An 11483-nucleotide genomic window follows, 5' to 3' on the forward strand; every position below is an offset into this window, starting at 1 on the left:
CAATCGGCTGCCGCGCGTGGGTCGAAGCGGCCAATGGGCGGCTCGGGGCCGGTTTAAAACCCGGCGCCGTTGGCCCTTAGGGTGCTTTGAGGTGGTTGAGAACGGTTTGGACTTCGTGGCTCTGGTTTTCCCTGTGCTGTCGTTTTCTGGGGTGAGTTGAGGGTTCGGGGTAGGGCCGGACTAGGGCTTTGCATCTGGCTTTGTGCTTCAGGCTGTACGGTAAAAGGCGTTTCGGCCAGAGAAAGGCAGTAAGGCTGGGAAGGGTTTGGGGCACAGCTGTGATGAGGAGGGGTGGGTCATGCTCAGCCTGGAGAAGAGGAGGCTCAGGGGGCCTTATCGCTGCCTATAATCCCCTGAAAGCACGTTCAGCCAGGTGGAGATCGCTGTTTTCTCTCAGACAACCAGCAGCAGAACAAAAATAAATGGTATCAAGCTGTGCTGGAGGGGATTTGAGTTGGCCATTAGGAAGAATTCCTGATAGAAAGGGTGGTTACACATTAGAACGGGCTGCCCGGGGGGTGGTGGAGTCACTGTCCCTGGAGGTGTTTAAGGAAAGGTTGGATGTGGCACTCGGTGCCATGGTGATGTTTAGGTTGGACTCGATTTGTTAGAGAACTTTTCCAGCCTCATTAGCTGTGGTTCTGAGTTTTCCTGCATTCCTCTGTAATGAGGAATTGCACGTTCACCTGTGTGATGGCAGCGATGAGCACTAGAAGTGCCTTCAGACGTGAGGGGCTTTAGCTGACCTGCTCTATAATGGTGGGAAGTAAGGATTTGGTCCCTTGTCTAGAGACCAGTACTTGATAGCTCTGTTATTTTTAATGGGGCTTGCCTAGAAAGGGTGTTGTGATGAGACAAATGACAAAAGAAGTGCTTTCCCTTTTTCCTCTGGACTCTACAGGGTAGCCTCATCACTCTGAAGATGGCAACTCTGATCTATGTTGATCAGGAGAACAGTGACCGTCATGCTCCCAAGAGTCAGCTGAAGCTCCCTTCAGGAACTTGTGCGTATTTGCTGCCCTGAGCCAGTAAGGGATCAAGGGAAGGGCATAAATCACATTTTGTTAGTGACTGCTTTTAATGGTAACAGTTTCTGATTCATAAATTCACTCACCCAATCAATTCTTCCAAGCTCAGTTGGTATAAAATTGAAGATAATTCTGTGCTTTTGTCATAAGTGTGGTTTATGACTTCTAGATGGTGAACAGTGATTTGCATGTGCACTTACTTAGGTAAACTTCAGGGTTGCTGATGTTTGCTTTTTTCCTCCCCCCCCCCTGCTTCCAGCAAAAGTCTTAGCTGAAAGAAAAGTTAACACTCCACTTCCTAAAAAAGCAATCAGTGCTTCTCCAGTCACATCTTGCTCTGTCAGAAAGGCTCTTGGAAATGTGAATAAAACTGAAGGAGTCACGAGCAAGATGGATAAGCTAAAACAGAAAAGTCAGCCTTGCACTGTGAACAAAGTGAGTACAGCACACTTATGGGGAGGAGGGGAAATCTGTAATTTACCTGCTGTGATTTAACTGTGATATAATTAAGCACCACACAGGTGCTCCCTCTCCCCCTCTTTGATGGGATAGGGGGTGAGAATTGGAAGGGTGAATGTGAGAAAAATAATGGGCTGAGATTAAGGCAATTTAATAATGAGAAATCTCAAAGAATACCAAAACCAATTCCTTGTCACCAGTTGACCAATGCCTTGCCAGTCCCAGAGCAGTGGTAGCCCTGCCTTCCCAGCAATTTTCCTTGCTGAGATGCCCTGGATGCTCAATATGGGATATCATATTGGGTCAGCTGTCCTGGCTGTGCCCCCCCAGCCTCCTCACTGCTGGGGTTGTGAGGAGCAGAGAAGGCCTGGGCTGTGCAAACACTGCTTGGCAATAGCTGAAAGAGCTGCTTTCATCATGAATCCAAAACATGGGCTCATAATACTTGCTAGGACGAAAAATAACTCTATCCTGCCTAAAAGCAGGGCACCTATGTAGATGGTTCTAGAGAAAATAGTCTGAATTTGTCTTATCCACACCTTAAGAGTTCTCTGTTCTAGTGCAGTCACCTCTTACCACCACATAGTTTATGCACTGCATAAACTCAGCTGAAACATTTGCCTATCTTCATCTTATTTGTGTTGAAGATATTAGAATTTAGGCCTGAGAAAAGTATGACAGATATGCTTGGCTGTAGACCTGAACAGCACAAGAAAGCCACTACAAATATTCTACAGCAGCTCAAATAATGTTACTTCCTCTTTTTATGCCTAACAAAGACTGGATTAGAAAGCTGCCATACAGTGCCTGAAGAAGATTGGCCAGAAATAGAAAATATGTTTCCTTTGGATCCTCAAGGTAAGAACTATTGATGTAATTATTAAAATTAGCAATAAGGCTTTAATGAGTGGTGGCATTGTTGTGAGAATTTGTCCAAGCTACTGTGGCACACAAGCCAGCACTGCATTTCTCCTGAATCCTTTCTGAAACACAAAGGTGCTTGCTGCTTCTCAAATACTTTACCAGGAATGAGGTGGCATTTCTCACAGTACTGGCTGTGCCTCAGATGGGTTATTCTGAGTCTCTCATTGTGGTGACAGGAAACACATTCCAAATAACCAGATATTAGCTTAGTTCATTAAATAGTGACTAGTAGATAATAACTAATGGATAGACTATCCAAAGGAATACAGGAAAGTGTGCCAAGATTTGTAACTGAAGAGATTCCTACTGCTCTGGGATATAATTGTTGAAGATGAAACTTCTAAAGTTATTCTTAGGCCAGTCCATTTCATTCTCAGTCCTTCAAAGTGTGTCCTTAAACTTTCCTCTTCATGTGTGCAAACTACAGTCTCCAAGACTGCTGTGTTGATGAAATGTGCATGAAATTACCAACTGCTGTACATTAGCAGTTCCATTAGCAGCCTAGTGTTTCCATCAGGGTTGGTGTATGGGGTTTCATGGACAGCTGAAAGGTGTAACTGCAGGTAAATACCCCATAAGAGGAGACTGTTGTGTTTTAGGTTGGCTCCTATTTAATTTAGTCCAGAAGTTTGCAGCTTTCCAGGCTACTGCACACTTAACAGTCTTTCTTAAACAGATTTTGAGAGTTTTGATCTTCCTGAAGAGTACAAACTAAGCAACATCAACCTGTGTGGTGTTCCCCTCATGGTATTTGAGAGGACATATGACAGATGTGTGAGCTTGGCTTCTTCACCAGTGAAGATGGAAGAGATTTCATGGGAATCCAGTAAGTGGAAACTCTGCAGACATTCAGTACACACAATGCTCCTCAGTGCTCAGGGCAAAAAGCCAGCTGGCTGCAGCAGTGAATTGCTGCTGCTGTCTGAGCCACCAGAGCAGTGCACCAGTGTCACACAGCTTCTGCTGTGTAGCCAGGCCCAGTGTACCTGGCCAGCACTGCCATCGTCTCCAGTGGTGTCACTGACTTGTGGCTGAACCCAGCTGCAACCAAGCACCACACAACTTGCTGCCCTGCTCTGGGATGGGGAAGAAATCAGAAGAGAAAATGTGAAAAAACTCATGCTTTGAGATAAAAGCAGTTTTGATAACTAAAGCAAAAGCCATGCATTTAGGAAAAACAGGACAGGGAATTCACTGTTTCCATCAGCAAGCAGGTGTTCAGTGTCCTCACAACAGCAGGGCTTCATCACATGCAATGGTGGCTTGGGAAGACAAGTGCCCTAACTCCAAATGTCTCTCTTCTCCCCCAGCTTTGTGTGCTGAGCATGGCACCGTATGGTTTGGGATATCCCTGGGCCTGTTGGGATCTGCTGTTCTGGCTGTGCTCCCTTCCAGATGCTTGAGCACTCCCAGCCTCCTCCTCACCGGTGGGATGGGGAGCAGAAAAGGCCTTGACTCTGTTGCTGAGCAGTGCTCACACAACTGAACCATCCCTGAGTTATCAACACTGCTTCCAGCACAAATGCAAAACACAGCCCATACCAGTGAAGAAAATTAACTCTACCCAGTGAAAAGCACTGAGCAATCTTTTGTGGTGCATTGCAAACTGATCAGTTAGGTGGCATTGGCTTATACAATGAAGCAATATTGCCCTTGCTTATTCAACAGGTTTATGCTGAGCTGGTGGGAGCTAGCTTATGTTTGTGTGCATTCTGAGTTTAAGAAACTGATTTGATTTATTTCTAACTTTCAGATTTGCTACAATCAACTGCTGACTTCCTTGCTACCCTGGATGAGATCATTGACATGCCACCTCCAATATATGATGATTAATGTGTGCTCTGAAGTTTCTTTTGAGGTCAAATTTAATATAATTCTGTATTTTAATAAAGGCTAGTTTAACCTATATACTATTATACTTATCCTTTTTCAGTGAGCCCAAGGTGTAGGTAGCAAAGTAGAGCTTTGGGGAGGAGGTTCTGACCAGCAAGTAAAGCAGAGCCTGGGTAAGCTCCTAAGCAAGGCTGTGATGCACTGCTGTCACCTCATCTAGGAGCTGGCACCTGCTGGTTGGAGTGTGTGTGACAGGCAGTGAGGTCAGGAGGATTTCAACCTAATTTGATCTATCAAACATGCAGGGGTTTGAACAATTTGTGTATCTGGTGTAAAGTAAGCACTAGAACTGGTATTTGCTCTTTGAACTCGTTTGCTCTTCACAGTGGCTGAGGTGGTGTGTGTTGGGTTCTCACACACCTGTAAATGCTTATTGCAGAAGAGTGCCTGCAGTGAGGCACTGAATGTGGTCACACAGTGCCACCACATGGCCTCTTGCTAGGCAGCACACAGGTAAAAGCACATTGGTGTGTGAGACAGTGTGGAAATGACATGAATGTGAATTTAGGTAGTAACTGTTTGTGTGTACAGACACCTCCCTGGGGGAGAGACACTCGTACTTCATATGTGTTATGGAAGTTTATCAGGGTGAAATGAGATTTGTTACTTTGAGATACTCGTCATGACCAAGAACCTAGATCTCCTTGTACAATCAAATAAGCCTTTTGAAGTGTGTCCACGTGGTGTGTGTACATGCACATTAAAACATTTAAAACATGCTTGTAGAATTTTGTAGTAAACTGAACAAGCATAATGTTTACAAAGGTAATAATGAAACAATTTCAGATTCACAGGCTTCTTGATAGACTTTAATGTTGGAGCTCAAATACTTGTTATTTGTGGGGCTGGTGGGATGGGTGTGCAGAAAGATGGGGTGAGTGAGGCTTGGCAATATTGGTGATTGTCTGCATAGGGATGAGTGCTGCTGTGGTGTAGAAAATAAGATGGTAGTGGTAGGATTAAGTAAATTGTTTGCTACAGTGAACCTCATCTCAGGCTTTTTGCTCTCATTAGGATTTTTGGCTAATGCAGGGCAAAACTTTTGCTTTTACAAAGCTTAATTTTGTAAACATTCATTAGAAAGTTCCACTTGTTTCAGCTGGCTTTTATTTTCCTCCTTTTGTTTATCTTTTATTTCAACTCTGACTGAGATTAAAGGGAAATGCACATTTCTGGGACAAAGCTGTGGTGAGACTCTATCTGTGGGTGGAGTTTCCTGCTCTTGGTGACTCCAAAAGTTCCCAGTCACAAGGCACTGTCTTCTCTTTGGAAAATGTAAACTCATGGCCTCAGAGCTGCAAGCCTGCTCCATGTCAGCCCATGAAGTGCTGGCACAGGAGTACTGGGAATTTTGTATTGCTTCAGGTAGGTGTTAACACTGACTTCTACTGGTGACTAAAATAAAAATCAATTTCCTTAGTTGCTCTAACGTTGCTATAACCCACACAGCTCTTGATACTTAGCAAGTTCTATTTTCTTTTGGGACGTTGTCAGGAATACTGACTTGAGAGAGTTCAAAATGCTGTTTAAGCACTTTCCTCCACAACAGTGATCTTACTAAAAACTGCTTTTAATGTTTGGGTTGATCCAGTTGCTTAATCAGTTTATGCTTCCTGCAAAGATCTGAGATACTGGGGATTGTAAATGCATGGCTGTAATGAAAATGAATGCTTGTGTGGTGGCAGCCTTCAACAGATCTCATGGGTACATGATTGGGAGCTCAGGATTGTAATGAAATGCACAGAGTAGGGACCTTTCCAGTGGGTTATCACTGCAAAAGAACGGTGTTCTGTCTGTGAGAGTCACTTGAAGCCCTTGCCTGAACTTCTATACGCAGAGTTTGGAGATGCACATGAAAACAGTCTCTTAGCAGGCTCAGTGAAGTTACTCCAGTGCACATCAGACAATCGATGGTGTGTGCAGAGTTCTGGCAGTGGGTGGCACCATGGTAACAGCCTTGTTAGAGCTCCTGCAGCCTGAAATCGCTGCCGTGGTGCTGCTTGCCGTTGGTACCTCGCACACGGTGTGGGTGGCTGTGACGGCTTCATCGCCTCATTAATGGGGAATGGAGGACTCGAGTGGGCACGAAGGAATCCGAGTGCCTTTACCCTGTGGCTACAGGGAGCAGTCCATCAGCCCGGCACTTTTTATCTTCCCTTGTTTAAAAAGAACAGAAATGAGACGCCTGGAGGCAGTTGGTCTCTCAAGGGTTAGCAAAGCCATGAATCTTGTCACTTCCACACAAACCCCATGGCTTCATAGCTCTTAAAACGGTTAATGTGCCCCAGAACGCGCTATTTCTGGTTTATTGCTGCACGAAGTCCCTGCAGGGGAGTGTAGCTAAACAGTCCTGCTGCCCCTTTCCTGGAGCCTTTTCCTCCTCTTGTTGAGAGGGAGTGACCCGTACCGAGCCCTGGGACCCGTGGGTGGCAGAGGGGATGATGAGGCCCCGGCAGGCGGCGTTGTGCGGCCGTGACTGCGAGCGGAGCCGCGAGGGGGCGGCCTCGGCTGCGGAGGGGCCGGGGGCACGGGGGAGCCCCGCTGGGGCCGGGCGGGTTCGGCAGCCGCGGGCGCTGCAGCCTCAGGCCGTCTCTGGGGGCACAGCAGTCCGTGTGTAACAGGGATCCCAGCGAGGCACAGAGCCCGCCTCGATGCGGGATGCACGGCCTTGTCCTCCCGCAAGGCAAAGCTTTCCCTGTGAGCGGGGCTGGGGCGGTGGCTGCCCAGCCACGGAGGGAGCCCTTCCCTGTTTGTTACTTTACTTTTCTCTCCACTGCTACTCAAATGTCTTCTGACGTCTAAGCAACGTGCTGTATTAGTCTTCTGTAAATAGCCATCTGCTGGATGTCAGTGGGTTTCAGGAAAACCCACTGGAGATGTTCCCTTTTCCCAGTGTTTTCCCAGCTGCAGCGTGCATGTGCCCTGTGGAAGGTGGGGCGGAGTGGAGCCGTCCCTCAGTGCAGCGGCTCGGGCTGAGCCGGGGGCGGGCGGTGCAAACCTTCCCCTTCTTTGCTCTCTGCTGGGCTGTCCGCAGAAACACGGCCCCAGTATGAGCCTGGCCCAGTAGCAGGGGCTGCAGTTAACCCCAAGTTCCACAACCTGGCTTCAGAGACATCTCATCTCCGTCCGTCCCGACCGTTCTACCCCCGATGCTCCTGCAGGACAGGCTGTGCTCAGGGCAGCTGTGCTGGGCAGGTACACAGGGCTGGCCGCCTGTGCTGCTGAGCCATCGTGTGTGACAGTGACAGGCTGTGCTCAGGGCAGGGATATAGAGCTGGCCCCCTGCGCTGCTGAGCCATCGTGTGTGACAGCGACAGGCTGTGCTCAGGGCAAGTCGCAGCAGGCACAGGCACCCTCTGTGCCGGAATGTCCCCATCTGGGAACATCTGGTTCCGAAATAGGGGTGTTTTCTTTGGATGTTCTTCCAACGCAGGTTCTTCAACATCTCTATGACTCAGTTTTGGAATGAGAACAAAAAGCAGAGAAAACCAAGCATGAATCAGCTGTTATTTGGATTCAGTTTTCTGTGAGCCAGGTGACCAAAATCATTCCAGCTTCAAGAATCAATAAATTAACATCATGTTTAACTCACCTATCATCAGGTTCTTTAATCAAATATAAGATGCTGCTGGATTTCTTAGTTCAGAGGATTTTGCACTTCAGTCAGCATGATAGCAATTTCCTTTTAAAAATACAATTAACCACAATTGGGTTTCTGGTACCTGCTGCTTGTGAAAACTTCAGCCAGCAGAAATAAGTTGTGATTCTCTTTGATGAATTCTGCTTATTTTTAGGGAATGTATCAAGTCCTGTTCACCTAAACATATCCAGTGGCAAACAGTACTTTTCTCTGAACTTCTTCCCAGTTTGAAAGTTTTGTCTGTACTGTTTTCTTCCTGAGGCTGTTTAGGTGTTGTTTAGTCCTTGTCCATCATATTCCTGCTTAAATAATACACAACCTTTGAGAGCTGTTTTTAGCAGCTGCGTGTTGCTTTGCTGGGAGTAGAGTCTATTATGTTCTCCTGGATTTTGTGAAGGAGCTTATACATTTTTAAGGTATTTAAAATTGGCAGTTAAAGAATCCCCTTATTATGAAACCAAGACTTCTAATTCCAAAGTTGACTTAAAAAACCTTGCTATGTAAAGTAGTTTACAAAACTTCATTTTGCAAATGCAATGCCTCCTGGTTCCAAGGGTCTGCTGACCTCTCAAAGCATGTATGAGGAAAAAAAAGCCAAAATGAAAATGAGTGGGAACATTCCTGTGGAAAAATGTATTCCAACAGCACAGCACTTTTCTAGGAATGATTATTGCACTGGAAGTTATTCAAAACTTGCAAGTTGCAACTAGGTTCTGGATTTTGCTTTTTACCTTCTACCCAGTCTTGCTCCAGCCTTATTTTGTTCAGATAACAAGTTCTTAACAGCTTCTTTCAAGGATTAAAAACTTTCCCCTGAAGTGCTTTTTTTCTGTGCATAGCTTCCCATGCCTTAGTCTGAGTTTCTTAGGAAGCTAGGAAGGATCTGGAAATGCTTTGCCTCGAGATCTAGTTGCTTTGAGGAAGCTCATCTTATTCTTCAGTTGTGTCTTGGTTCCCCCACATGGTGTGTGTGACCATGCTGTGATTCTTAAGAATTTTGCTACAGTGATTTGATGCTTTACAGAAGATTATCAGGAAAAGCAGACAGACAAGGGCCTTTTCTAGTGCTGGAACCCAGCCAATTCTGTCTGTCCTTCAACAGATTTTTTTTTTTTTTCAGTTGGACTTAGCATCCTAGTTTTCTGATTAATACAGAGTAAAACATCATTTGTCCTCCTAATATCTTCAACAACATGTTTGAAACAGAGGACAATGCATAGGAACCAGATGCATCAGCTGTGGAACAGCTAATTCTTTAAGTATTCTACCCAGTTGAAACCTGCAAAAGTTGGTGCAAAAGTTTGTTATCCATGTACGGTTTCAGTGCTTGTGTGACTGTCCAGGTGTAAGGCCCAAATGTTGTTCCTGGCACTGCATCCAGGAGTGCTACATTTTTATGTGCTGTCCAGTATATAGAGTTTCATTTTAACTCTGCCTGTGTGACTTCCCTACCTGAGTTCTATTTTGAGATATAATTTTTGTGCCTGAAGGTTCACCTAAAAAAGGACTGGGGCCTCTTTTGTCCCTATCCCCAAAATGCAGCTCCTCAAAACTGCTGCCATAATATGCTGCCAAGCTGGGGTGGCACTGGTGGCTCATGGCTCTTCTGCTTGCTGCAGATGAATTGTCTGATGAACAACTGTTTCTAGGCAAGCAGCTAGAGTCCTCTCCACCTCTAAGCTGAGATGCTCCTTGGCCTCCTTATCCTGAGGAGGCTGATGGGACCATTTCCAGAGCAATTTTGTCTCGTGTGAAACGCAGGCAGAGTGGGATGGCAGCTGAGGAGGAAGTGTTGGTGTTTCTATTTCCAACAGAAAGTACCTAAATGAGTGTGTGAGAGGCCAGGATTCAGATTTCTGATGCTGCAGGGGACTTGCAATCCCACTCAGAGCTGAGCTGTTCTGGAGGACTCCTGTAACTGCTCCTGAGCAGGGCTGCACAGGAGGCCTTGGGAGGGGATGGGCTGGTGGCTTGGTGGTTAGGGCTGCAAGGAGAAGGTAAGCTGGTTAGCAGACAGTCCTGTGGATGCATAAAACCTTCCCTCCTTTGGGCTGTGGCTGGAGAACAGGAGTCTTTTCCTCTCCATTCCTGCCCTGCTGAAGTGTTCTGCTCTCAGGCTGCTCCCCTGGTTCTGGTGCCTGGCTCCCTGGCTGTGCCTGCCTGGCTGTGCTGAAGGGGTTGGGCTGCCTGTGGTGGCAGGGGTTGCTGTTTGCTGTCCCTCCTGCTCAGGGCTGACTCACTTCCTGCCTTAGTAGCTCATTTGAAACCTTCCTGTTTTCTGACTTCTGACTGCAAAGTGAAGCCGTTTCTGAACCTTGTGAGAAATTGTACTGGGCTGCCTGGTGCTGCTTTGCATCATTTTCTTTTCCCTTGAGCTGGCTGGCAGGGGAATACTTGTTGAAATGCTGCATTCATCTCAGGGAGCACTGTTTGTTTCAAGGGCAGGATGCAGCCAACCTGAGGACTTGTCCCAGGAAGGGCAGCATGAGAGGAGATGGGGGCCAGGGTGCAGGTGTGGGAGCAGATCTCTGGGTGCACTGTGGTTTGTGTGGGGTCTGGCTGTGTTGCACTTGCTCTCAGACTCTTGTTTTCACACATGTTAAAGCCAGTCACAGGAAAATAATTAAGGGAATGACAAACCTGGGTAGAACAACTCTGACAGGATTTAAGGCATGGGGACAAGCAATCAGGCTGTCATGAGGGACACAGAGCAAAGCTGCAGGGGCTGTGGGCTGTTCTGGCAACACCCCAGCCCTCTGTGCCACTGTGGAGCAAAAATCTTCTCTTAGGATAAGAAATATGTGCATGTACATGCACTCGTGTACACAAACAGGCTCTAGGGGGAAGGTTAATGCCTCTGTATGAATCTCTGCAGGCATTTCCTACTGGGAACATTTCCCAGTTTAGAAAAACATCTCATGGAGGGTGCTGCAGCTCTCCTGTCTTGGCATGTTCCTCCCTCTTTTGTGAGCTCTGGCTTCTGGAGGCTGCACAGGTGATCAGGAGCACCCAGAAGAGCCATTTCTGCCATCCCCTCTCCTTTCTGCTACCCAGGCATGCCTGACATCTCTTCAATGCTTGCATAAGAGGTAGGAGCACGGTGTCCTAATTTATATGCCTGTCCCAGTGGGTGGTGAAATGGCTAATCAAATCTTACCTGGCTTGTGATATGACCACAGCCTTTATAAATGTGCCAAGTGCTCCATGAAAGGTGCATGATTTATAAAGCATTTCCTCAGTTTCTCTGTCAGCTCAAGCCCTCTTCAATGTATTGGGTGTTAAAGCAATGAGACAGAAATCAGAGGGAGAGCTCATAAAATTTGTAAGTCAATTCAGCTTAAGGAAACTAGACAAGTAGATGCACAAAAGTAAAGAATAATATATGTATGTGTATAAGGCTCTGTGTAGCAAAAGACACACAGTACTAACCTCTCAGGGGAAACAAAGTGAAAGTTGCTTTTAAGAGTATTGAAGGAGAAATTCCAGTTTCTTCAAAAGTAATGAGGATTTTGCCGTAGTTTTCAATGGGACTAAGCTCC

At 46.4% G+C, this 11483-nt stretch overlaps 1 protein-coding gene across 1 annotated transcript; it reads left to right on the plus strand.

The window, feature by feature from the left end:
* The first annotated feature begins 4 nt into the window (after nucleotides 1-4).
* PTTG1 (PTTG1 regulator of sister chromatid separation, securin) lies at nucleotides 5-4349 on the plus strand. Its single transcript, XM_064724838.1, has 6 exons — nucleotides 5-151; nucleotides 902-1004; nucleotides 1288-1463; nucleotides 2267-2345; nucleotides 3088-3237; nucleotides 4165-4349. Exons 2-6 carry the CDS (start codon nucleotides 923-925, stop codon nucleotides 4242-4244), a joined length of 567 nt encoding a protein of 188 aa, XP_064580908.1. The 5' UTR covers nucleotides 5-151; nucleotides 902-922; the 3' UTR covers nucleotides 4245-4349.
* Nucleotides 4350-11483: the final 7134 nt, after the last annotated feature.

The sequence above is a fragment of the Zonotrichia leucophrys genome, chromosome 13 (genome assembly GCF_028769735.1).
Source record: "Zonotrichia leucophrys gambelii isolate GWCS_2022_RI chromosome 13, RI_Zleu_2.0, whole genome shotgun sequence".
NCBI lineage: Eukaryota > Metazoa > Chordata > Aves > Passeriformes > Passerellidae > Zonotrichia > Zonotrichia leucophrys.